General features: G+C 40.6%; 1 protein-coding gene across 1 annotated transcript in view; it reads left to right on the forward strand.

Moving 5' to 3' along the window:
• Positions 1 to 26,038, forward strand: part of COL12A1 (collagen type XII alpha 1 chain) — a 139,049-nt gene that overhangs the window by 56,174 nt on the left and 56,837 nt on the right. The window contains exons 20-40 of the mRNA XM_025200085.1: positions 170 to 334; positions 526 to 672; positions 1,372 to 1,511; positions 2,866 to 2,995; positions 4,116 to 4,261; positions 4,538 to 4,667; positions 5,583 to 5,722; positions 6,236 to 6,365; positions 8,310 to 8,449; positions 8,669 to 8,801; positions 8,905 to 8,931; positions 10,030 to 10,172; positions 12,352 to 12,481; positions 13,839 to 13,978; positions 17,071 to 17,200; positions 17,709 to 17,851; positions 19,541 to 19,670; positions 20,920 to 21,062; positions 24,270 to 24,399; positions 24,603 to 24,722; positions 25,191 to 25,337. Of these exons, the coding sequence (XP_025055870.1) occupies positions 170 to 334; positions 526 to 672; positions 1,372 to 1,511; positions 2,866 to 2,995; positions 4,116 to 4,261; positions 4,538 to 4,667; positions 5,583 to 5,722; positions 6,236 to 6,365; positions 8,310 to 8,449; positions 8,669 to 8,801; positions 8,905 to 8,931; positions 10,030 to 10,172; positions 12,352 to 12,481; positions 13,839 to 13,978; positions 17,071 to 17,200; positions 17,709 to 17,851; positions 19,541 to 19,670; positions 20,920 to 21,062; positions 24,270 to 24,399; positions 24,603 to 24,722; positions 25,191 to 25,337 (2,784 nt within the window). The remainder of the gene's footprint in view (positions 1 to 169; positions 335 to 525; positions 673 to 1,371; positions 1,512 to 2,865; positions 2,996 to 4,115; positions 4,262 to 4,537; positions 4,668 to 5,582; positions 5,723 to 6,235; positions 6,366 to 8,309; positions 8,450 to 8,668; positions 8,802 to 8,904; positions 8,932 to 10,029; positions 10,173 to 12,351; positions 12,482 to 13,838; positions 13,979 to 17,070; positions 17,201 to 17,708; positions 17,852 to 19,540; positions 19,671 to 20,919; positions 21,063 to 24,269; positions 24,400 to 24,602; positions 24,723 to 25,190; positions 25,338 to 26,038) is intronic.

Below are 26,038 nucleotides of genomic sequence, written 5' to 3' on the forward strand. Positions count from 1 at the left end.
GATAAGCTTGTATTTGATGTGGATGATGATGATGGCCCTTGAAATGGTGAGAAGAGGAGAACAACTGAATCAGAGTGAGATGACCTAGGAAAAATACATCCAGGTGCCTTTATAATGAATTTGTAATCAGGCACAGTGATAACTAATTAGATTCTTTGTGTCACATTAGGAATGGCTTTGAATTTCATCCTGAAAAATAACTTCAAACCAGAAGCTGGCTTGCGGCCTAGAGCTCGTAAAATCGGGGTTCTCATAACTGATGGCAAATCACAGGATGATGTGGTGGCCCCTTCCAAGAGACTCAGGGACGAGGGAGTAGAACTTTATGCGATTGGTAAGTATTTTACAAAGGGGCAGAAAATAGCATCTGAAACTGAATTACCTACCTAGCCAAACTTTCTTAAATGAATACAAGGGAACACCTAAAATATGAAAGAAGTTATACATTTCATGGTACCTGTGCTTTTGCCTGTATGTATTACAGTTCATGTCAAATATATTTTCTTTTTGTATCTTATATTTAAGGTATTAAAAATGCAGATGAAAATGAGTTGAAACAGATTGCAACAGATCCGGATGAGACCCATGCTTACAATGTTGCGGATTTCACCTTCCTGGCTAACATTGTCGATGACTTAACTGTTAACCTGTGTAACAGTGTCAAAGGCCCAGGTGCGTGTTCATTTGTATTATAATTCATCCCCTCTCAGCACATGTGTTTTAATATATTGGCTGGGTAATTCCTTTTTGTTACTATTTGGGAACTCTGTCAAACCACAGGCTGTTTTTTCAGCTGCCGTCCCAAGGAAACTGCACAGACATCCTGGCTTGCACCACAGGGGTCCTTCCTTCCCCTTTAATAATGAGTGTGTTGTACCTAAAACAGCAGTACATGGCTGTCTAAACTTGCCCTCTTCCCAGTCAGGCACATGGGAAAGATGTTATACATCAGGGTGGTGGGCACTTTACGAGATGATTGACACTAACTGAATTTGAAATTTAATAGGCCTGCAGCGTTACAGTCTTGCTGCCTGACAGCTCAAAGCAAAAACTTCTCCCGGAACAAGTGCCTCTCCAGCTCATGGTTCCCCCTATCAAATGTCAATATTGGGGGTGCAATAGGGGGAAGAGAGAACTTGCATATGTCTGTGGGGGAGGCTACTACTCAAAGAGGGTTTGTCATCTTGTTGTGGTGGACAAAACACCCTCCTTAGCTGTTGAAGTAGCTCCTCTAGGAGAGCGACCACAGACACAAATGTCAGCAGGACTTTTATTTATTTCTTAACCAATCTACCTTGTATGTTCTGAGTTTCATGTTTATCTTTTGTGATCTTATTAATTAAAGGCCGTTTTTTTGTTTCAACACTGTAGGAGACTTGCCACCCCCTTCTAATTTAGTTATTTCTGAGGTGACACCTCGTTCATTCAGAGTAAAATGGACTCCACCTCCTGAGAGTGTGGATAGATACAGGATTGAATATTATTCTGTTCCTGGAGGCAGACCGCAGCAGGTTAGTACTTGGAAGTTCTGCCCAGTCTCATCTCCATGAACCCTGAGCTCTTGCATACAGAAGTTTCTTTCACCTAGGTTATGCCAAAATAGCGTGGTGCCAACCTGAGAGTTATGCTGATCTGAAAGGATGATGAATATATGTTGAGTAAGGCAAAATCATAAAGGATTCCTGTGTCAGAGAACAGTTTACAAAAGGGCTGTATACTTGGCCAAAAATATTTTGCATTCTTGTTTTGAAAAAAATGACCAAAAGGCACATACTAAGATAAACATAGACCTTTAAAAATAATTAAACCAGAAATAAAATGTCACGCCTTAGAGAGTACTTGGTTAAGTGACATTTCCTTAGTAATTCTCTTGCTTCATAATTCCATAATCATATGTTGTTTTAAATAGGTGCATTCCTGGAAATTTCCTAGCCATGCTGGCAGCTAGATATAGTAGGCTTTTGGGGTATTTCTGTGCTGCTTTCCCAGTACTTTTGGGGCACACTCGTCTAGAGCATGCCCTGGATGCCAGCTCCCATTTTGCATGCACCAACCTAGAAATGAAGCATAGTGCCTCACCACATGGTAAGGTTTGTGCAAGGTGGGAAGAATGTGCTTGAGAATGTCAGGGAAGTGGAATAGGCCTGTTTTTAATATTATTTTTTCTGTGTCATGGTTACTAGGTAAAGGGATGATGGGTTCAATAGGCTGTGGAATAGTTTGTAGGTGAGTTTTATATGATGACACTGGAGCAACGCTCTTCAATCATGCATTGGGAGTTTTGGCAGGGTAAATTCTGATTTCAGGATTTGGCCTTTGGTTAGGCTAGGAGCAGCCATTTTAGCCCATGCTGATTTTTTTTCAACTTGCTTTTCTGGTGTCATTTTTATTCCAGTAACATTCCTCTTTCTTGACAATTCTTCATGTTATTGATACAATATATGCTCTACCAGCATAAATTTTCCTTAATGCTTAACTGTTTAAATTCTGTTTCCAAACCATGGAAGAGGACATTGAATTACAAATCCAAGCTGCTTTCCCTGTTTTAGAATAATGTGTAGCTAAACACCACCTGTGAAAACAGGGAATCTTCTTAATCAAATTGTACACTCGTACATGGGTGCAATCTTATTGAAAACATGTCTGCTTAAAACTCTCCAGCTGGCTTTTTAAAAAATAATGATGGTAGAATACTGTAAGACTGAAGATGCAGAAGATGGTCAAATTATTTTATACTGCAGCCTTTCAGACTTCTCAGGAATGACATCAGGGATAAATTGTCTGAAGGGATGAAAAAATAGCACATAGTAAGAATAAAGATACCTTTTTGTACACTTAATCATTGTTGATTTTATTTTTATATAGTTTTATGTAAGCCGAATGGAAACAACTACTGTTTTGAAAGATCTGCAACCTGAAACAGAATATGCTGTTAATGTTTATTCTGTGGTAGAAGATGAAAGCAGTGAACCTCTGGCTGGCAGAGAAACAACTCGTAAGTTAGAATTCCAACTGAGTTAGCATATTTAACAACTGGTGCTGTACAAAGTATAGTCTTCGGAACATTTAGTATTGCAGTTCTTCATAACTTGATGTGGTATTTGGAGTTTGTAGGACAAAATTGTGTTGCCTGCTGAAAATTTTATGCCCTAATTCTGGCTTCCTTCCAAACCCATAGCGACCACTGTACAAATGGTGCTCCAGACTAGATCTATGGAGATGTGGTCCAAGACAGAATTCATAAACCCACAGAGTATGGTCCAGAACTGCTGAGACATATGTGCTTTCACTCAAGCATCTCCATATGACACAGCTCATTCCTACTTGGCAGCTATATGTTGGCAGCTATATGTTGTCTCAGATTGACTTGCACTTTGCAGTAGTAACACATGCCCAGTCCTACATAGTTATATAAAAGACATGCCTACAGCAATACCTTGGGTTATTGGATTTTCCTTATTAGCTGTTTAAATGACTCATAGTATCATGTATATTACTGTTGCATGAAAGACTAATATTCTTGAGCCTGTCAAAGTGTTGATCATTTAGTAATTCACTTCTGTCCCATTGGATTGCTCTAAATTATACTTATTTATAGTGTATTTATATTTATTTTACTTATATTTATATTATTATTTATATATATTTATATAATACATATACTATATTGCAGAATTTATAACACATTTTTGTCAGATTCTTTTTACTATTTAATTTTTGCAGAATTTGAAAAATATGTAAGGGCAGAGGAGAGAGAACATGAAAAAAATATTTTTATAATTCAAATTCAGAAACTAGTTAGGGATTGATAATCAAGAATCTATATCAGTTAATTTTGGTTTTATAGACTATTCAACAATCCTGATGCACACTTAAAGAACAGTTATAACTGTTGGAAAGATAATTTGGCAAGTGAACACTCTTGCCAGAAATCTGTGCTTCAAGTTTGGCACCGCTTATAACATTTATACCTTTTCTGCTCACCCTATGTCTCATTGCTCTCAAGTGACCAGTTTTCAGCAGCACTGGTGAATTCTGTACAATGTTAACTGGTGGACCTGAGGCAGAAATAGAGTCAGAAAAGTGAATGAAACAAAAAAATTATATTTTGACAGTTGCAATCCCTTCGGTCAGAAACCTGAATGCTTATGACATTGGACCAACTTCCATGCGAGTGAGATGGGAACCTCTTGATGGAGCTACGGGTTATGTATTAATGTATGAACCTGTTAATGCCACCATACCAGCTACAGAAAAAGAGGTATGAAAAATGTCCTTGGTTTTGCCTAACCTGTTGAAAAATGCTGTTTGATTTATAGGTTATGCTATAATAGTAAAGGCAGGCATATATTTTGAAGTGTTGCACGTTGACTGGAGTATTATACACAATGACATCAGTCAGGAAGTTGTAAATATACTGCAAATCTTGAAAACAAAATTCTCTTTTAATTAAATCATTGTTTTCTTTTCCCTCTCTGCTCTCTTCAATTTTTAAACACTGTATAAAAATTAAACACTGTATACTTTTCACTTATAGATGCGTGTTGGGCCATCAGAGACTGACGTTCAGTTGGTAGACCTCATCCCCAATACAGAGTACACTTTAACTGTTTATGCAGCATTTGGTGATCTCAACAGTGATCCACTTACCTCTCAGGAAGTAACATGTATGGATCTTTTCACTTTTGCTTTATATTTTGTTCTTTTGGTAATAAGTAACTAACTTGCATTTTATCTTAGCCTTAGGTTATTTATTTATATGACACTTTCCTTAAATGGAGGTACTCTTTTCCATGGGTATGGATTTTTAATTGTTCTAAAGTTTGTAATGTCCTGATGCTGATTTAACAGAGAATTATCTAATTAAAAAGAAAAATAAAGTTCTTCCTGACTAGCTGATTGAAGTTTGATGAAAGAGAGTCAATTTTCCTAACAGCTTCTGTAGTTTTAAGTGTCCTACTCTTACTGAGAGAATACTTATACCCTATGACATTGGACCAACTTCCATGCAAGTGAGATGGTTTTTAAAAGGATTTTTTTGTTTTAACAAACAAAGTGGAAGAAAGTTAAGAAAGGAAGTGTTAAAGTGGCTCACATTACCTGGGACTACTAATACCCAAAGTCTGCTTACCTTGTTCATTCTGGGACCCTGTATTGAGTTCAGCCCACCTAAGGAGAGCATATGGGATATTGGCATTAAACTTGTTTTTATTAATAATAAACATGTTTGAAATACTGTCCATTCAAAATACCAGTATCCAGATTTAAAAGAAATGACATTTTGAACCTGGTAAGGGAAACTGATTCAATTTGTTTATAATGAAAATTATGTTTATGAGAAAGTACTTGGGTATTTTTTCAGCCAATATTAATTTCAAAATCACCAAGATAAACATTCTGTAGTATTTTACTGGCAGAATAGTTTGTTGAACTTACTCAACAGATGACCAGAACAGTTAGCTTTTTTCTCTTCTTTTAAACACGCATGTGAAAAGAATTTCTTGCGACTTTGGGAGCCATCAGTCTGCCTCTTTTGGGAATAGTATCTCCACTCATTGCTTTTATTGTTGTCTTTTTTATAGTACCTTTACCTGGAACAAGAAGTTTAAGAATTCAAGATATCACTCACAGCAGCATGAATGTTTTGTGGGATCCTGTCCCTGGCAAAGTCCGCAAATACATACTAAGATACAAAATAGCTGATGAAGATGAAATTAAAGAGGTAGATTGGAAACATTTTAGTAAATATTTAGAAATTTGGAGGATAATGCTAAAAACAGCTAGTGAATACAGAGAGCATCAGTTCTTGGCAAAGAAAATATTGAAAGAACATGACATTCTTGGTAGATTTTACAAACTTCACATGTACCTGTGTCAGGCCTATACAAGGGATGTGGGGATTTCTCCAGGAGCAGGCCCTGGAGAATTTGTGTGTGGTATTGTTGCTCTTGAGCAACCGGATATGAGCTATGGTAAATTAGCTACTCTTCTTCTTGTGGCTGCCTAACTATACTCACACCAGCTCTTGGAACAGCTCAAAGTCAGCAGTGGCTTAACAATGCTTTAGTCCTCCTTGCTGCCAGGCTTCCCCTCTGTATTTCTGGGGTGCAGAATGCATAGTGCTCCAGTAGCCACAATTAGAACAGTATATGCTGGTATCTTTCATTGTAGACCATGGTCTGTTCTAAAACAATACGTTAATCTGCAATTCTGACTTCTTTGCAATTATTCCTAGGTGGAAGTTGATAGATCAAAAACTAGCACAGTTCTTCCTGATCTTGCCTCACAAACCTTGTATAATGTACAGCTGGTTGCTGTGTATGATGAAGGAGAATCTCTACCAGTAGCTGCAGAAGCCACCACTCGTAAGTTGTGGGAATATTTAATTTAATTCTGCTATTCAACATGCATTCTTAGATGCTTCTTAGACAAAATGTGCTGCAAACTGAATTTGGGCAGCAGCATCATTTAATAGATTTCTGTGCTTCATTTTCAGCATATTGAACTTACAGTAATGTCATGTACAAACATATAGTATAGACACATATAGTAATGGACAACTCCTCCTCTGATGAACTCCCATTTAGAACAGACAGCGTAGACCAGTGAAGTGAGCAAAATTCTTTGTGATGAGTCACTGGCAGGGGATAGAAAGGACTTGTAGGAGCCGGAGTAGGAGAGTAAGAAGCTATGAGATTAGAGGTAGGGTTTGGAAAAGCTCTTTATTTATGGAAAGATGTAGAAGATGACTAGGAAGAAAGGAAATGCACCAGAGGGTGAAAGTGATGGGATCTCACTTCCTATATCAGGGCTGTCTAGCTGGCGACCCACAGGCCTCATGCAGTTCACAAGTTGCTGACCTGCAGCCTGTGGGCCCCTGTAACCACCTCTCCCACTGTCATGAGGCATAGGCAGATCCAGGATTTACTAGGGGTGATTGCAGTACAACACCTCTCAGGCTATGGGGGCATGGAGGCAAGGCATGACTGTAGCACCCTGGCCAGTGAGGCACACCAGGAAGCCAGTCAGGAAGCAGGCACATGAAGGGGGACCTGCATACCACCTCCACATTTGCTGTCCCCAGCTGACCTTTGCATAGGAGGAGCCATAGGGCCACTCCTGCCCCAGTCCAGTGGGTGCTGCCCTGGCCAAGGCCAGCACTTTGTGCTGTTTCGTCCTGCAGCCCATGGGTGTGGGGCTCTTTCCATGCCTGTCAGCTGGGGCCAGTGGGTATAGCCCTGGCCAGACCAAGGCTTTGGCCAGGAGAGCTATATCTGCTACATGGTAACAGTACTTTGTGATATAGACAAGGCCTGGAAGTGGAAAAGAATGATGGAGTTGAGTTAGACAATTATCTGTCATTAATATCCATCCATCAGTGCCAAGTGAAAAAAACAACAGTTTCTCTCCCTCTCTATATTTTTATTCTGTAGAGAAAGTCACTTGATGTATTTATAAATATTTTCCCATTTTTTATTTATAAAGATTTTTTAAAACTTCTATATAAGCAGATCTGCTGCACAGAATAGCATCTGTACAGCCCTAGTATAGATGTAGGTATTTGTGTCTTGCTAGATAGTGTCTCTGTGACTTGGGAAGCTTTTTGGTAGATAAGGCATAGCACTAGGAATCGGGACATCTATGTTATGCCCTTGGCTTTGTCATTGTGAATCCACACAAGATGTCATAAGTCACTCTCTGTTTCAGTTTTCTCTTCTACAAAATAAGGGGACAAATTTTTGGATTAAAAAAAATCTTTGATCCTACATAGAGAAAAAATAATCTGATTCGAAAAAGCCCTGTAGCCTAGTCAGTTTTTATCAGTGCGGGTAGTTAACACTAGAGCAGCTCACTAAGGGAAATGGTAGATTCTGGATTACTTTAACTTCTTATCTTTAAACCAAGCTTGAATGTCTTAAAAGATTTGCTGCATTTCAGTTGCAAGTTAATGAATTTCATGTAGGATACTTGCTGAAGGAGGTCAGAATATATATTCATAATTATTCCTTTTGACCTTAAAACCCATGAGCAAAGACTTAAGCTGCTGTAAGCCTGGTGTAGCTTCGCTGAAATCAGTAGACCCACTGTATACTGACTGATGCCCTGGCTGTATGAAATGTTGAAAAACGAATCCCTGTAAAAGGGCTGAGTAATACTGCAGTTTATTATCACTAAGTCATTGGAAAGTGTGTACATGAGAGCAACATCTATGCATAGAAAATTCATTATCGAAGTAGCTTTGTGGTTGTGACTATTTATGGGCTGTATTTTTTTTTTGTCTTGACAAGATTTTCCTTTTTTCATGATAGATCCTGTTCCAGCACCAGTTAATCTTAGAATCACAGACGTAACAAAACGGAGTTTCAGAGGTACTTGGGATCATGGAGCTCCAGATGTTTCTCTCTATAGAATAACCTGGGGACCCTATGGTGGAACAGAAAAACAAGAGGTAAGTCAGTCACAGTGTCATTTTCTCTAGGAAGTTCTCTGAGCAGTTCTTGTATTTGAAATTTAAATTGTGAGAGGTCTGAATCTTGCAAGCCCTCCCATTGACTTTGGTGGGAATTCCATGTGTAAAGGCTTGCAGGTCCTGATTAATGGTCTACTAATATGATGTCACAATGTGAAGAAATTTCTCAGTTATCTCATCCTTTTCTCCCCTCACAAGACCATCCTAAACGGTGATGAAAATACTTTGGTTTTTGAAAATCTGACCCCAGACACATTATATGATGTCTCAGTTACTGCCATCTATCCTGATGAATCAGAAAGTGATGACCTTATTGGCAGTGAGCGGACATGTAAGTAACTGATTCCTGAAAGGGATAGTGTGTATCTTAGAATGTGTTAACTTAGAAACAAAGGCAATATATCTTAAACTTGTTTGTGGATTTTTTTTTCCAGTACCCTTGGTACCTATAACAACACAAGGTAAGAGCCTGAATTCCCAGATATTTTGTTACTAACTAATTGCCTGTCAAGAATGATGTATTTCAGGGAGTGTTTACATGGTCTCCACTCACCCTTTGGGGCCAGCCATGTAAAGACTCTCTCCGCCACTGCTGCCTCCTCTTCCAGCCTCTGGTGCTGGGGCTCCCTCTCCCCACCTCCTCTCTCCTCCCTCCCTGCCGCCTCCCCCTCCCTGCCAGCTGTTGTTGGGGCCGGGTGGTGAGGGGGCACCACCACCTCCCTGCTCTGCTTCCTTCCCTTCCTTCCTTCCCTGTTGCCCAACAGTACCACCATGACTCCCCCCTTCACCTCCCCTTGCCCCAGGCCTGAACAGACTTCCTCCCTCCCTGCCACCTCCCCCTCCTTGCCCCAGCTAGTGTCGGGACTCCTTCCCATTCCCCTCTCTCCATCTCTCCCTCCCCACCGCCAGGCCCTGACAACAGCCACCAGTGTGACCCCCCACTTTGCCTCCTCCTGCCTCGCTCCCCTCCCTCCCTGCTGGCTATTCTGGTAGCTGTCGGCAACAGGCATTGGTGGGTACGCGCCGCCACCATGACCCCCCTTCGCCCTCAGGCAGGGATGCATGGGGAAGCCCCACTGCTTGGGTGGCTGGGATGTGTTCGCTGCTGCCACAAACTTCCCTGGCAGTGGCTCAAACTTGGACCCGTGCAGCCCGGGCCCATACAGCCAATTGCTGCCTGCCCTCTGGGTGGTACATGCGCAGTTGGCCAAAAGTGTTATGGACAGACAGACACATAGGCAGACTAAGCCCTTTATTATATTAGAATATAAAAAGTTGGTATTACCTTCCTAAAAACAAATGGAGTATTTGTGGCCATGATCTCATCCTGTTAATAAATATTATGCTGTATTTGGAGGGATGTTAAACACTGGGTTCAGATATGTTTATTATTTTACAAACATGCCAGTTAAATTCTCTTCTTTTTTAATTATGAACACTGGAGTCAAATTCTGCTCTTGAATGCACATTTGTGCTGTCCGGCACACACATAGGAGTGCAGACCTTGACCCTGTGTTGTTTGCATTCTTTTTTTACCCTTTCCTTCAACTCTGTATTAGCACCAAAGAGTGGTCCACGAAACCTTCAAGTATACAACGCCACTTCCAACAGTTTGACTGTCAAGTGGGATCCAGCCAGCGGTCGTGTGCAGAGATATAGGGTCCTTTACCAGCCTATATCTGGGGATGGCATTGAACAATCGGTAATTATTTTTAAGCCCTGTAATTATTAGGACATGGAAATAAATACGGTTCCTGTTCTTAACAGTGACTTATCACAGTACCTCTGTTTCAAATTGGAACAGTGTGAATATTCACTGAAGATATTTTTAGATGAAAGTTTATGTTTAAAATTAATGTTCATGAGTTGTGTGTGTGCAGTTGACAAGCTAATGTATTGTTTATGGCTATGGATAACATCCATTTTCTTGACAAGTTTCAGCACCATGTAATCTGTACAGAACAGAAAATAAAGATAGCTATATTAATACATTAAATATGTACCACTTGAATAAAAATGTTAAAACACGGATCGGCAGCATTTTTGGGCAGAGTACTATAAACACCCTCAATCTCAATTTGTAAGATGTTGGTGCGTCAGGAGTGGGTGGTGGGGGAGCTGCAAGGGGCCCAATTCTTGTGGCAGAGCAGCCCCAGCCAATTCCCACCATTTGCCCCAAGGCTTGTGCGCCAAGCAAAATGCCTTCATGTTTCATATTCTAGCGTGCGTGCCAGGAGTTGCATACCCTTGTATTGGAATATAAGCTGTGGAGAGCTAATATAGAAAATAGGCTAATTTCAAATGAGGTCTGTTAATTAAAACAGCCCAGGTTAGTCAGCCTTATTCACAGTGGGTGCCAGTACACGAGCACAGAGGTTGCTGCGATGTGCTGTAATTACAGTGCATTAGAGCAGACTTGATTAATTGAGTTCTCTGGAGCATAGCAATTACCATGCTCCAGCAGCCTCCTTTGTGTCATGTATCAGTGTCCCCGCACTTCAAAATGGTGGCAGGGGTGCTTGAACTGCTCATTGAATGGACTGTAGTTCAAGCACCCCTATTGCCATTTTGAAGCATGGGGATGTTGATGCGCAAGATGCTATAGCGCTTTAATTAGAGCGACTTTCAGAGCTGGTCTGATTAAAGTGCTACTCTACCCTCTACACACGTGAAGCACATGTAAAAGTGCCTCATGTACTTAATGTCCAAAGGGAAGGACTTGGCCATGGATCATATTGTAAATAATTCAGGACTATTCATATCATTCTCCAAGTTGTGGTCTTGGTGGTAATTGTAACAGTTTTTTCAAGAAAAAGTTTTATTAGAAGAGTATTTCATTTTAATCAAGCTCAGGCCTAATGAAGAATGTCTTGCATTTGAAAGCTTGCCTAACTCTATCCCAACTATGCAGTTGGTCCAATGAAAGAGATCAGCCTAAGAAATCCTTGCCTCTTGAAGGTATTTTAAGGCATTTTAGCTCCTTTTAAGGTGATTTAACAGCTGTAGAAAAGGAAGACAGCCAACACCATGTGACCAGCCAGCTTTGGACGAGCAATATGAGCTACCTACTGGTGCTGTATGCAACACAGTTTGAGAACCATGATCTAGCTCATCTTCCAATCATGCAGTTTACCCAAGATGCGTGCTACTGAAAATGTACTATACTGTAATATGAAGCTATTGTGGTTACTCCTACGTGATTCAGAGAGCAGCTTTAGAAGGAAACCGCATACAATTGTTGCAGTGTTATGATCCCAGAACCTACATTCTCAGAAGCGTATCAAGGCATAGTTACTTTAGAACTGGCTGGATATTTTTGCATCTGATTTTACTTTTCTATGAACAGCTGAATTTAGTTGAACGAATTGAGTATGAAATATATGATGCTTTTAAAGATTAATCTGCATAAGTAAGAAAAAGTACATTTTAGAAAAGCCAGCTTCTTTGGTAGGGTGATGTTTGATTAATTTGCTCGTGCTATTGGATTAGATCAGTAGCTCCTCTGAAATTTAGAGCGAAATTTTCAAGTGGTAGTTCTGTGTGGCTCTGTAAGACCATCCTGGTTTTCAGTCAAGATGAGGGAAAAACAAAAATGGCTTAAATCTAGGTTCAAAAGCCACATAAGGAAGAAGTGATTAGGATAAGATTTTTAAAGGTATTTTGGTACCTGCAGGTACCAAATACCCATGTTGCTTTGCATGGGTTTGGAAATCTTAGAAAACCAGCCACAATGAATATGCCATATAGTACTGAATTTTGTTACTGTTTTATTTATATAGTCAACTTTCAGTTCATAATAGCTATATATCATAATATGTACAGTGAAATATGTATGGTGTTATTATAGATGGCATTTTTATCTTTGTTTTGTTTTACTCCAGACTACAGTTGGAGGGAGGCAGAATAGTGTAGTGTTACAGAAGCTGCAACCTGACACCCCATATACTATTACAGTATCATCTATGTATGTGGATGGTGAAGGAGGACGAATGACTGGCAGGGGCAGGACCAGTAAGTAAAACAACTTTTATGTGGTTCTTCATTAGGAAGTGGCTGTGAAACATATATACACTGCACTGGAGATCAGTGGGCTGGTTTCACTGAGGTGGGTCTTAGAGTTTTGAGTGGGGACACTTTAATCCACCTCATTTTGTACTTTCCTTGCAACTTAAAAACATCTTAAACCTTTCCCTCCCAATGGAAGAGGGAAAATTAGTCCTGGGCTTATAACCTTCTCTGTCCATTCTCTGAATTTATACACAAAAATTGGCCCCTATAATCCACTTTTTGAGACAGTACACTTTTGTGATTATTATATTTTATTGTTTTTATCCATTATTAATTTCATTTGGTTCAGCTTTGCAGTGCAAAATTAAATACAGCAGTGTTCTCAGAAATGAACAACCCAAACAAATTCTTTAGAAAAGCTTTAGCTTAATGTTTTCATGATTTACTTTAGTTCTAAAACAGTGCAGATCAAAGGAGAAACACTTTTTATGATGTTTAACATTCCTGGCATTGTTAGCTGGGACTGTTGAGTTTTGACTCATTAAAATAAATGACTTGTAGGGCTAGATCCTATTCCAACTATTACCGACCTAAGTGGTACTTGGGTGACTGAGGGCCAGAAACTAGTCTGTTGCCCTGATGTGTAGTGGTACTTAGTGCCGCTCAGGTAGATTTTAAACATTATTCCACTCCTGTATGACTAGATTTGGTTTACTGTGCATGCTCAGAAACTCTCCAGTAAAGCCACTTATCCATTTAACAACACATACACTCTAATAATAATTTACCGAGGAAAGCTAAAAGATGGGGGGTTCTCTTCCTACACTCCCAAGCTCCCAGTTGTTCAGGGTGGAATGGAATCTAAAATCTGTGGAAGTGGCACTGTGCTACTTACACATTTAGAAGGTAGAATAGGATCTGAACTTTTGTGACCTAACTAGCACTTAAATGCCTAATAATTGGATTAGGATCTGGCCCTTAGGGTGCCTGTATATGCATGTGGAGGCTGTTCTGACATGCTGTTATTACAGCACACCAGAGCAAATGCAATTAATCGAGTCTTCTGGAGTGTGGTAATTACTGTGCTCCAGCAGCCTCTTGTGTCTCATGGAGCAGTGTCCCCACGCTTAAAAATGGCAGTGGGGGCACTTGAGCTAAAGCTCGTCAAACTAAAGCTCCAAGAGCCACTCTAAATAAAGCACTGCTCCCCACACCTGGAGCAGGTGTGGAAGTGCCCTTTATGTTCAGAATTAAACCTGCCTTTTTTTCCTTAAGGATGCATTACATAAATGAGTACTGACAGCAAAAATAGCAGAGTAGAACTTCTGAAGTCTGACAGCACAATTTTGATTTATTTCAGAGCCTCTCAATACAGTAAAGAACCTAAGAGTTTATGATCCAACTACCAGCACGCTGAATGTTCGATGGGATCATGCTGAAGGAAATCCTCGCCAATACAAAGTGTTTTATGTACCCACGGAGGGTGGTTCAGAGGAAATGGTAAATCTTTCTGGTAGATTTTTTAGTCGTCTCAGATGAACTGAGGGATACAATCAGAATTACAAAAAAGTAGGGCTGGAAGGTAGGGCTGTGCGAAGCTTTGCTCACTGATTTGATTCGGTGGAGATTCAGCCCAATTTGGCGGCCGAATCCCTGAATCAGAATCAAATCAGGAGACCCTTTAATCTCTCTGAATCAAATCGGAACCTTCCAAATCAGTTTGGAGAGATTTGAAGATTTCGGACATAGATGCAGCTTTATATGGTGTTTCTACATACTTCAGGGTATCAGACAGCTCGTGAACACTGAGATGGTGGGGCAGATGGATCATCCCATGGGGGGAGGGGGGTCCCCAGCACGCTTGGCGGTGGACCCGGAAGTGGACCAGAAGTACTTCTGGTTCACTTCTGGGTCCGCTGCAGAGTGCACAGGGGACCCCCCTCCCTGCTCCCTGGCTCAGTGACTGGTGCCTCCTGGGTCTGGGGGGCACTGGAGGCCCACCCACAGACAATCGCTGAGCTGGGCGGGGGTGCTGGGGGGGGTTCCCTGCGCGCTCAGCAGTGGACCGAGAAATGGACCAGAAGTACTTCTGGACCACACTTCCAGGTCCGCCACTGAGCACACGGGGGCCCCTTGCGCTCCTGTAGGACGCTCTATTCACCCCACCATCTCAGCGTTCACTAGCCATGCCTGGTACCTTGAGGTATGTAGAAAAAACATTTAAAGCTGTGTCTATGGCTGAATCACTGATTCTCCAAATCAGAATTGAATCTTCAGATTCGGATTCAGCTGAATCGAATCGGGACATTGATCCGAATCAACGAATCAAGTCACTGTCCCCTGAATCAGGCTGAATCTGAATCCGCATCAAGTATGGCCCACTTCACATAGCCCTGCTGGAAGGGACCTCTGGAGGTCTTCTAGTCCAACCTCCTGCCAGAGACTGGTTCATCCCTAGTCAAGCCATTTCATACAAATCCTTGTCTAACCTATTACTGAAACTACACAATCAACCCTGACATACAACTTTAAGGTATAGCACATTAACCTGCCACAAGTAATGCAGGGGGACAACAGCAGTTAGTGTTCTGCCGATGCAAGAGCTGCTAAAATGCAGTTGAGAGATCGAAGGAAGAGGGCCACACTCCGTGCTTCAGAGGAAGCCAAAAACATCCATGATCTGTACCAGTCTGACTATGGAATAAAATTCCTTCCTGATCCCAAATATAGTGATTGATCTGACCCTGAGTCAGGGTCTTGTACATACAATCAGGAATCTCCAGGTTTTAGTCCCAACAGGAGCATTGGCACACCTCAGTCACCTCATATTCCAAAATGAAGAATAATCTGGGGGTTAATATAATGGGACAGGCCCCAGGAAATCTGGGTTTGTTCTCCATCTCTGCCAGAGACTTCTCTTGTGACCATATACAAGTCACTTAACCACACTGTCCTTCAATTCCTCATTTCCAATATGAAGGAAAAAATATACCAGGTCTCCCATTCTATATCTGTCTTCTTTATTCAGACTGTACACTCTTGTGGTAAAGATAAATCCCTGAGTAACATTTGGCATTAATGGGATGGGGCTTGTTTAAATAAACCTTGGGTAAATCCTATTTTAGCACCACTGGTGTAAATACAGAGTAACCCTCTGAAAGTCAGTGGTCTTCTGGCTTAATACCACTTTTTATTTAGGAACCAGTAATTAATTGAAGAGGCCTGATTCAGCAGGTGTGCTTAGACCATGCCTAATGGATTCCAGTAGCATTGAGTTCAGTACAAAGCACAGCAGACAGAATCAATTTAATTAAAAAATGTGATGATGGTGGTAGTGGTGCAATGACCCCCCTTCATGTCCTGAAGGTAGTTAGAGCACTCATGCAGGTGTTGGTAGACTTGTGTCCCAAGGTAACTTGTGCCTGAGGAGGTTCAAACCCATACCTTCCACGAAGAGACTACCCTAACCACTAGGTTAATAGAGTACTTTGGTGGAGGTGTCCTCCATACCTCTTTGTGAAACTGGGATGTTTGTTGTGCTTGCTTAGTGGTTATAATTCTTGTTTTGAGGAAGGGCCTGGGTTTGAATCCTTGCTCCCAGAAATGATTATGTATTTTGCATTAGACAGCCACAGGATAAAAAACAAAAATAATCCTGAAAGCAGAGACTGGAACGCAGGACTCTCTTCTTTAGGGGAGTGGTTTATCCATTGCCTAAAGAGGTGTGTTCTTTTTCACTTGCTGTCCTGGCTCCATGAGTCTTTTGTTGTTGCCTGCCCCATAGCTCAACTTCAGCAAGATGAGTGGGAGTGCCTCAGTCCAGTCTGTTCCACAGATAGCATTAGGCCTGGTGAATTATAAGTGAATGTCTACCCCGCAGAATGCTGAATCATAAGTGAACAGATGTGCTTTATGTGCAGCCTGAGTCATGCTTCTGGGCTCTGGGTAAACGTGGGAGTTTAGACATACCCATATTCCTGGTGTTTCCTGTTAGCTGGCTAAAAGTGTCTCTGTGATTTCTGAATGGACATTTGGAGCCTCTACTTGCCTGCATTCCCTGTATAGAACTCCTAGCCACCTAAACTAAGTCAAACTGTATCACTGTTTGGAAGTTTTCTAATTGAAAGTTTCCTAAGTTTCCTCACTGACTGGAAAGAAATCCTCCCTTCATAAATCTATTCAAATTGGATTGTTCCCCTGAGCTGAAGTGCCTAGATTTTAGACCTCAGGGCAGACTGGACCAGACTGGATCAGACCCTTTGTCACTTCACACCTAGCAGAAGACACTATAAAGTGCTTGTACTTTGATGTCAGGGATGGACATCATTCTGGGCTAAATTGCAGGGAGGCAATAGTAGTCATCACTTTAAATAAAAGGAATTATGCTTTTAACTATCATTTATAATTATATCTGGGCTAGGTCTGAGTGGTATAAATTGGTTTAGCTCTGCTGACTTCAATGCACTCGCCCTTTCGGCATTAACAAACAAGTGTAAAACAATCTAAAATTTCTACCTTTAGACAGTTATAATTGAAATACTAAATTGTTACCTCATTTATTTTAATCCTATGTCACTTTTTAAAATCCATAGACAACAGTACCAGGAAATACAAACTATATTATTCTGAGGAATTTGCAGTCTGACACCCCTTACACCATAACGGTGATTCCAGTGTACACTGAAGGGGATGGTGGACGTATGACTGACACTGGGAAGACTTGTAAGTAAAATAGTCTTATTCATAAAATCTTAGAATGTATGTGAGGATAATTCAAAATGTTAGAAGTTGTGCAGTCCTAATTTATTACACACCTACTGGGTCTTTATCATGGTTGCCAGCACTTGCTAAAAGCTGGTACTGCCACATATTCACTCCTATTGTTACCTAGGCTAGCTAGATTAACCAGACACAAATGTAGAGTATATGTGATAGTCACACTTCTATTCTGGTGTGTAGATGTCTATGTGGCCAAGTTTTTCTGCTGTAAAAATGGGGATTATCCATCAGGGGATAATCTACTGGATTTGAGGGTATGTATGAAGATAAGGGCTGAGAGAATGTCCTCAGATATTGTGGGTAAGGTGGGTAATGTAAGTGTCTTGGGTTGATGTGCTCCTAAGCCGCCAAATTAAATGTTCTTTGTGCTCCTGTGTGACACAGACAGAGCAAAGTTATACTTGTGTGAGCATCTCTGTAACACTTGTTTAACTTGATCCTTGGTATGTAGTGGAGCGAGGAACGCCAAGAAACATTCAGGTTTATAACCCTACGCCAAACACCCTGAATGTCCGATGGGAACCTGCACCAGGCCCAGTACAGCAATATAGAGTTGCCTACTCTCCGCTGGTTGGCCCAAGGCCAACAGAGTCTGTAAGTAATTTAGCTTTCTGACTATTCTTCAAAGGAGTGCTCAGGATATTACCTCCTTCAGTGAGCAGTGGATGATGAGAATAAAATAAAATCGTGGCAACTGCCTGCATAGCAGCATCTCCACTGAACACACCATTTCCATGAGAATTTAATCTACTGTGGGCATGTCTACACAAGAGGTTTACTGTGGAGTTGCCTAATTACCTCTACAGTAAATGCCTCAGCCTCTACATGTGCAGTGCTATTAGGATGGAGTAAACTAATTAACTCCACTGCAAGTTAGTACTTGTAAATACAAGTACACTCCTACAAAGTTTACTTGTACAGTTTTTTAGTCTGCAGTAATGCATGTGGAGATGCTGACGGGGCTGGCTAGGGTATGAGAGTACTTCAGTGTGGGGGCTCTCTGCTGGCTAGCTTCATGCTGGAGCATCCTCATGCCCTAGCCAGCCCCTCCACAGCATGCTGAGCCAGGTTGGAGCAGCCCCGGGTTGGCAGGCTGAACCCCGGGCTCCTTGCCAGTTGAGGCTGCTCCAACCCAACTGAATGTGCTGTGGTCCTGGGTGTACGTGTGAACATAGTGCCTGGGAGCAACTCCATAGTCAATGTCTCCTGAAGATGCTCTCACAGTAGATTAAATTCTCATGGAAATGGTGTGTTCAGTGGAGATGCTGCTATGCAGGCAGTTACCGCCATTTTACCACCATATTGCGCCAGATTTTATTGCTGAACATTAATAGCACATGTAGATGTATCCTGTGTGGAAATGTAGATTCATTGGAATAAAAGAATAAAAGCTACAAAAAGTTTACATTTAATGTTAAGAATCCTTTACTGAATTGCCAATAAAAGAGACTAGTTAGAATAAAGTTCAGATTTTAGTCCTTAAATCTAAGAAATTCAAAATAATGATTACTTATTAGGAAATATTTCACTATGGAAACAATTGCCAAGTATAATTGACTTCACATTTATGATCCTGTTCCTTTAACATTTAAGTAAAACACTTCAAGCAGAAAAATCTCTAGTGTGCGGGTAATTTAAAAACCTTTATTAGAGAACAGTTTCAAGCTTGTCTCATAAATATAAGTTTTTAAGGTTCAGTAAGAAATTTTGAGGATCCTTTTGATGAGACTATGAATAGACACATATAAAACATGCATCCACTCTCTGCAGATACAAACAAAATTACTGTGAACAATGCACACACTAACATTTGCATTCATGTGTTAAAATTTGTAATAAACCATTTGCATGCGAAGTATAGAAACATAAAGCCTCTAGCTCCAAGTGGAGATACAGGGAAAGCCCTTTGGAAAACATGTCTTCAACATAAACTCTAATGGGACATACATTTGCTCAGGGTTTCTAGATCTCTGTTTCCACCTGTTTGAACTTTTTTCATTTAAATTGCAATAAAGGCCGTTTACAGAATGAGAGAGCCTATATTTTATTGCCAAGTAATTGTGGCTTCTGCCATATTTTGTGTTAAAGCAAACAACACTGACTGGTTATTATAAACTTGCATTATTATTTTTGGAAAGAGCACATAATCGCATCCCAACATTTCCTCCTTTCTATGTAAATTGCTCATTCTTATTTTGGATGACAATAACGTTACAGTATGTTATATTTATTAGAATTTTTCTGTAGATATTTGATTAATGTTCACTATTGTTTCCATCCTAGATAGTGGTACCAGCAAATACTCGTGATGTTTTGTTGGAGCGCTTGATTCCTGACACACCTTACTCTGTGAATGTTGTAGCTTTGTATGCAGATGGAGAAGCAAATCCAAGCCTGGGGCAGGGGAGAACTTGTAAGAGGCAAAATATGTTTTTTTAGTGCTAGCTAAGTCTATATATTTGATGCTCATGAAAGCGTGGGATTGGTAAAACTAGCTTCAAACAAATATTGTGCAAGCTTCTTGTGTAGCTTTCCAGTGCATGTATGTAATAATATTTAAATCTTACACTTCCCTTGAACAACAGCTACTGGTCATTCCAGATTATCTGGTGGCTGTAATGCAGATAAGCCCTCATTAGGGACTGAACCGACAGCACCAAAATCCTCCTCATTTGTAACATAGCCCTATTAGGTCTTTAGAAGTTAAAAACCTTGTGCCCAACTAAAAGCCAAATTATGTGACTGTCTTTCCAGAAAGACCCCTAATGCCCCCTCCAAGCCCTTACCCACTCTTCTGCAGAAGGGTATAAGTTGCCACTCTCTTCTCTAGCAAACACAGATAACTCTACTCCTGAAAAAAACACAGCAAACTCTGCCTCCTTCCCGCAACATGCATACAACTAACATTCCAAAAACCCCCAATAATAAAATAAAAAGGAAGACTCTCAGCCCCTGGCTTGTTCACTGCCAAAGAGCAACACCAAAGGGCATTCTTTGGCACTGCCCCATAGCAGCACCCGCTCATGGAAGCCTAGTAACCTTGTAGGGCCTGCTGACAGGCCAGGACCTTCTCTTTCCTTGTGGGCAGCCAACATAGTGCCTTGGCTGGCCCCCAGCCCTGCATCCCCCAGAGGGGACAGGAATGGGAGAAAGGAGGGATGGTAGCAGTCTTCATCCCAGGGAGGCCTGGTGGCCTTGCAGGGATGCTCCAGATGAATAAGCCCTGTGTTATTTATGTTTCATTCTAGAATAATGTAAATAGGTGGGGTCCGCCTGTGTAGAGCTGGGCTGTGGCTGGAACATGCTGCTTATACTTTCTCTACCTCTCTGCTTTTCTGTATTTCTCATATTTATGTAAAACCTGCAAAAGTGAGAGCATTTGAATTTTCTTGCCTGACAGAGTTTGGCTAAAAAGCTGTGCAGATGTGGATGCTCATATTTCAGACCGCTATTTCCAGCTTTCCCTCCCTTCCACTTGGCCGGAACATGTTTTCCTTTGGGCTCCTGTTTTGTGTGGGATCTCTAGGCAGTGCTGTATCATTTTTGTCTAAATTTGCTTGTATGCATGCAAGCTCAATAGGAGCCCCTGGTGTGCATTCATAATGTAAAGACCCCTGTCTTCATTGCACTTAACTTACCCATAATTCATTTTCCTCCTGTAGTACCTCGCAGTGGGCCAAGGAACTTGAGAGTTTATGATGCAACTACAAACAGCCTTTCTGTACAATGGGATCATGCTGACGGGCCAGTTCAGCAATACAGAATCATTTATTCACCCATGGGGGGAGATCCCATAGATGAATATGTAAGTGCTACAATGTATTAATTAGCATTTGAACACCTTCTGTTGCTTATTGCTTTTGGAAAAAAACAAAGATTTCTGTTTCATGTACAGAGGGTTTTGGTTGTTTTATGGATGAGTTGTCTGGTCATTATTATATAGGGCAATGCATAAATGCATCAAATGACCTTGCAGGGCTTTTCGTTGTAGCCGTGTTGGTCTAAGGACATAGGTAGGCAAGGTTCTTTGGGTAGATGTGATCTCTTTTATTAGACCAACTGAGTAGTTGGAAAAATGTTCTTTGCAAGCTTTCAGGCACTAGCACCCTTCTTCAGGCATAGGGAGTCTCTGCTGTTCTGAGATCTCCAAGGGATGAAAGCAGTCTGACAGGAGGTCAGTGAGAATGTAAATAGGTGGAAATTAGAAAGACAATGGGTAGAGAAGGGAGGGGGAGAAAGGAGGGTGAAAAATGCCAAAGGTAATCAAGGGAGACTCAGCTGTAGCTGAGTTCTCCAAGGTAGAAAAGGTCTGTGAAAATGTAAATAGTCGGAAATTACATTTCCACAGACTGCCTCTTTTCTACCTTGGACAACTCAACTATAGAAGTCTTCCTTGCTTACCTTTGGCATTTTTCTCCACCTTGTTTCACCCCCTCCCCTCCTTTCTCTACCCTTTGTTTTCCTAATTTCCACCAATTTACAGTCTCAGGGACCTCTTGTCACACTTCTAGCTTCTTTCATTCCCTGGAGATCTCAGAACAGTAGAGACTCCCTATGCCTGAAGAAGGGCGCTTGTGTCCAAAAGCTTGCAAAGAATGTTTTCCCAACTACTCAGTTGGTCTAATCCAATATATCACATCTACTCAAATAACCTCAAATGACCTTAAAATGGAGACTAAATTTTATAAACATAAGATTCTGTGTGGAATTTGCTATAACATATTTGGTGCAAACTGTTGTGCTGTGGTCAACAGCCATCTCTTGCTTTACGTTCTATTTGGTGTCAGATGATCGCTGTGCTAAGAATCCAAATAAGTATGAGCATGTGTAAAGTAAATTGCAGTAACTAGGTAGACTTAGTTGAATTAAGGAAGCCATGGTAACTTGAATTTGTGGAGTTTTGTCTAAATTGTTTGTGCTTTAACTTCCTGCCACTTATTGACAGCAAAACTTGAATTAATGTTTATAAAGTTCTCTGAAAGTTTACAGCCGAGCTAAACTCTGCTCCTGTGGAGGTAAACGGCAAAATTCTTTTTGACTTTCACAGACAGATGTGTCCCATAGAAAGCACAGCAGAAGGGCTGCTATTTATTTCTTTGTTATTGAAGACGGCTGGTTAAAATCCCCCACTGAAATGGTTTCTCAATCAGAAATTATATTTTTTATAAAACAAAGTGTTTCTCAAAGTATTTGTTATCTGTAGAAAATTTGGACTTCAAAAAATGAAGACCCCTCAAATAAAAATATCTTTTTTTTATTTGATTTGGAAGCTCTGCTGTCTGGCCTTGAGGGACTTGTAGTTTCTGTGCCTCATGTCCCATTCCTTTTTATGGGACCAGCTACTCAGTTGACTCCCCATAGGATGCACTTAGCTGCTCAGAAAGAGGAGAAACTACAAACCATTTCTGTAGCAAGGATTTACTAGTGTATTAGGTAACACAAATCAGCCAGTTTTGCATATCAGACTAATTGAGGTTGCCTTCTCATTGAATGTGTGACAGCTCATGGAATGCAGTCTGTAGTTACGGTTGCCAAGTATAGAAGAGGATTCCCAGATTTTAGGAAAGTGAGAAGGAGGTATAGAAATGATTGGTAGTTGGGTTTTTTTGGGGGGTGGAGGGTGGGGTTAGTTTTATCTGATAAGAATAAACAAGTTTAGCATGGGAGAAAAAGGAGACTGAGACATAATTACCATAGTTATCAAAAGAACCATTTACCTGCTTCAGCTTCTGCACAAGGACTGGGAAAATGTTTTGGCCACAGATAAAAACTGCAGAGTACTAGGTGTCATTCGAACAGTTAATAAAAATATTTAATTCCACTTAAATAGAGGAGTTACACTATGGATTAATGTGACCAGTTAGCGGCAGAGAGAAAAACATTATGTATTTATCTTGTCCCCTTCCACACTCTTGTAGCCATACCTTCAGATGTTATTCTTTAGCTTTTTCTCCTCAGCTCAGCCTCCATTGCTTAGGGATATTGGTCCCTAATTTGGTCATCTGCTTCTTTTTTACATGCCTTTCTCACCTCCCTTTGCTGTTTATTCAAGTCAGTTACCAAAGCAATCTGAGAGCTACCCATTGCTTCCTGGTCCTAGCCTTGGTCTGGTCCATGGGGAGAGTGACTAGGGTGACTTTACAAATACCTCTGTGCTATTCTCTGTCAACACACACACACACACACACACACACACACACACACACACACACACACACAGAAATATGTTGTCTGTTCTCTTTTCTAATAGCTTTATTTTCTGATTCTCTTGTCTCCAAACACAATCATTCGTAGCGCTGACCTCTTTACAAGCAAGTATTTGTGTGTGTAGCAGGTGGAGGAGCCAAAAGTTTTGGGTGTCTATGTGTATATAGCTGTTTGCTTCCTGAATGAGGTCTGAGCAAGCCATGAGAAGCTGTGGAATGTCAAGTGGTTGTTATGGTAGATGATAAAGCGTCCAGTTTTTCCACATTTTTCCATTAACTACATTTTATATTTAAAGTAAACTGAGGATAATATTAATTTTACATGGACTGTATTTATTATTATTGCCAATGAAATAATAATGCTAAAATTCTTAAAATAGGAGAGGCCAGATCCTGTTCCACCTACTAGGCATCTAAGTGCAAGTCTATTCCATCCTTTTTAAGTCCTGAAAATCCATGAATACATTCACTTTTGTAACACACTCCTTACCCTTAAGATTTAGTCACAGACAGGTAGCAAGGATGAGGAAGTCTCACCTACCTTTTGTATTAACTGTTTGTCAGGGACTTGAGGAAAGTGGAGTAGAATAATGCTTGGGCATCTAAATCCACTTACTTACCTAATAGGTGGAATAGAATGTGACTTTAGAGCTGTAATGGATTTGTCTATACTTAGCATAGGGCATACATTTGGGTGTTTTTAGGGAGATACACCATGCACAAATTCTTGCTTAATTACAGTTTATTACAGTTATTGGTCAGGTACAATATGAAAACATATTTGCTTTTCTTTCATGTCTTTCTAGACAACAGTACCCGGAATAAGAAATAATGTGATATTACAACCTCTGCAATCAGATACACCATACAAAGTTACTATTGTGGCTGTGTATGAAGATGGAGATGGTGGACAACTGACTGGCAATGGAAGAACTGGTAATTTAGCTGCATTTTCATTTAATATCTATCTTGTATTGTCGTCAGGGGCTCCAGTCAGTGTTGGAGTCACTGGGGCCTGTTGTGCTAGACATGTATCCAGAAACTTAGTTCTTTCTTCACAGTTTACAGCCAGTTTTTTTTATAGCTTAAAATGTAGTCCCGAGGATAATCATAATTATACCTCTTATCCTTTTTTTCAGTTGGGCTGCTTTCCCCTCAAAACATGTATATTTCAGATGAATGGTATACACGGTTCAGAGTTTCGTGGGACCCTTCACCATCCCCCGTTCTTGGATATAAAATTGTGTACAAACCCGTAGGTAAGGGAACATGTCTACTCCTAATTAACAAATGAAGACACCTGCATGAAAAATTCCTGTATACCATCATAAAAAACCCTTTATATTACCATCATAAAAACCCCAGTACACCTTTAGCTTGTCTTTCAAGGGAAAGCCTGCTGGTTTACACAGCTGTTAAAGAAATTGGAATCAGCAGTTATTTAGGAATGATGATCCTAGAAAAAAGCTTTAATTTCTTAGGAGAATAAACCGACATCTGCACACTCCTCTGCAATTTTAAAACAAATTATTGCAAAATACTTGTGAAGTTACTTATATTATACTTGTAGTGATAAATTTACTAAAACTAATACATTTAAAAATAACAAGTTTGTCTCTTTTAAAACAAGACCATCTTCTAAAGATAGATTTAAATGTTTATCATAATGCAAAATGCTCACAAAGTCATCCTTGAAATTTAATTTTCATGGTTCTCTTTCATTCAAGGTTCTGATGAGCCAATGGAAGTATTTGTTGGTGAAGTGACTTCATACACATTACACAACCTATCTCCAAGTACTATCTATGATGTGAACGTTTATGCCCAGTATGATTCTGGACTTAGTGCACCATTGACGGATCAAGGCGCTACATGTAGGTCAATGTAATTTTTACCGTAGTCACATAAGATTTAACTGTTGATGGAACATAATGTTGACTGAAGTGTGGATATTTAGGACCTGACTCTTAGCTGGTTCAACCCTCCCATGATTTTGGATGCTGCTATCTGTCAGGGTTATAAACTTAAATAAAATTAAACTTAGAAACCCAGATAAATCAAATACTGTTTTTACTAGTAGTTTGCAACATAAAACTTCACACTGTTTAGATGAGGTTGGATTTTACCTTGCTAACTGCTAACCTGTCTCCTCTCATGTTGGCTACAACATTCTCAGTACAACATGGGGCCTTGGCACTATGCAGCTTCAGGTCCTTCTCTGCTTCTGATTGCGGCTAGGGACAGACATTACACATAAACTGGTTTAAGTGATCAGAAACTGGTTTAAACCTGTAACAGAACAGATGTTCAGTGCGCATAAAACGGTTCCAAAATGCCTGAAACCGGTTTGAGATAAACCTGGTTGAATGTAGTATCAGACTTAACTGATTTAGCTCAAACCGGTTTATGCAATGTCTGTCCCAGACCTTTTGCTGGTTTAAGATAAACCACACTCCCCCAGCATCCCAGCATGCTCTTTGGGCTGGGCGGGGCTCTCTGCTCCACAGCAGGGTTGGCCTCCCTCCTCTGCTCCCTCGCTGGAGCTCTGGCAGACACTGCAGGCATCTGCCTGGCT

The sequence above is a fragment of the Alligator sinensis genome, unplaced genomic scaffold (genome assembly GCF_000455745.1).
Source record: "Alligator sinensis unplaced genomic scaffold, ASM45574v1 scaffold37_1, whole genome shotgun sequence".
In the NCBI taxonomy this organism is placed as follows: Eukaryota; Metazoa; Chordata; order Crocodylia; family Alligatoridae; genus Alligator; species Alligator sinensis.